General features: G+C 32.9%; 1 protein-coding gene across 1 annotated transcript; it reads right to left on the minus strand.

Moving 5' to 3' along the window:
• Position 1: 1 nt before the first annotated feature.
• On the minus strand, positions 2 to 1233 carry TRIADDRAFT_34752 (uncharacterized protein; the record flags this gene model as incomplete). The annotated part of the gene is made up of 3 exons (XM_002118756.1): positions 2 to 164; positions 469 to 738; positions 953 to 1233. Coding segments are annotated over 3 exons (714 nt in total), but the record flags the coding sequence as incomplete, so codon positions are not given.
• Positions 1234 to 1659: the final 426 nt, after the last annotated feature.

Consider the following 1659-nt stretch of genomic DNA (forward strand, 5'->3'; position numbering starts at 1 on the left):
ACTTATGAGATAAGCTGTTCACAGTATAGACACAGTGGCTAGTGAAGACTTGAACAAGACCATGACCAGCGGTCCAAGCGTACAGCCAATACTCTCCCCAAAAGTAAGTTGGAACGAAGATTGGAATGACTATGCAGGTGATGAATCGGATCAAGGTATAGTGACTATATGTATAGAAGGGATTTGGAAAATAACAAGAGAAGTAGAGAATACTTAGGTACGAGAAGAATGATCGGATTTTCATACCAACAAGATATTACGAATATAAATAATTTCTATCATAGTATATTTAACTATATTATGAAATTGTATTCACAAATTATTTAGATTTTCAATACCAAACTAATGCAGGATCGCATTATGTACTAAAGTATGACAAATTTTACTGTAAGATCAAACGCAAAAGACTTTATTCATTAATTATTTTCAATTTTTCAGAGGTATATTTACCAACTTTACGATACTTACCGGTGATGGAACATTAGAATGGGATCATTGTATAAATCATCGAGGTTGATATTTTTGCCTTTATTTATCACTTCAGGGTGTTTATGAAGAAGTAACCAGCCAAAGTGAGAGTAGAATAATCCGCGCTTGGCGTTGTGGGGATCAGCATCAGTATCGGAATATTTATGATGAACGCGATGGTCACGACTCCACGTAAAGGCGGTAATCCCATTAGCGATGGCGTACATGAAGAGCAGTAAAATTCTTAATGGAACAGTTGCTTTGAAAGCCCTATTTTAATACAGAATGTAGAGTTATTGAAGAATATTATCCGAAGTAGAATTAGCATTGAACTGTATGAAATTACTAACGGTATCTATTTAATGATCCTAACACAGGTTACGACTACATCAACTCATGTGATAGAAAGAATTATACGAACCTCAATAAGATAATTGTTATATTTTTCTAGATTCTAGTTATATGAGTATGTCGATCGACTAACCTATGGGAATATAGCCGATGAACACAAACACCATTTCCAAGGATAGCACAATAATGATAAAAGATCACCCAAAGAAGGGACTGCCATTTGAGATAAAAGAGATGGTAAAAGCCCACACATGCCAGTATGTGATAGTATGTATGATATATTATAGCAACGATATGGTATTTTCCTGGATGCGGCTTAACTTCATCTTGTGCAGCCTCTTTTACGAAGTCGAGGTCAAATTCTCCTTCCTTGGTTATCAATGTTCTAGTACTTGTTAAGGGTAAGGGCGCCATAGCTATAATGTAATTGAAATATAGAAGAATGATAAGCGGTATTATAATTTGCTATTAATATCTATATAGTTAATAAAACATCTTATTGAGATAAATAAATATGAATTAAATTTATCGCAAAGATAAACTATAGAATACAGATATTTTCATTCTATCACTTTAATCTTGTGTATAATACTGAACACTATGCGATATAAATGATTTCAATTTTTACCGATTTTAAAATTCTGTAAGTGTGGGAAGTTAATTAAAGTTGATATCCACTATTTTACATTTATTCTCTAACAGCTCGTAGCATAATTTTTTTTCTCTATCTCAAAATCATTCGGCAAATTGATTGTTCATTATTGAAGCTCAAGTTAATCGCTAGCGCTATAAACTAATTACCGTGGTTAATTATGAATTAAAAATGTCTCAAGCTTTAAC

Source organism: Trichoplax adhaerens, genomic scaffold (genome assembly GCF_000150275.1).
Source record: "Trichoplax adhaerens TRIADscaffold_925 genomic scaffold, whole genome shotgun sequence".
NCBI classification, from domain to species: Eukaryota; Metazoa; Placozoa; class Uniplacotomia; order Trichoplacea; family Trichoplacidae; genus Trichoplax; species Trichoplax adhaerens.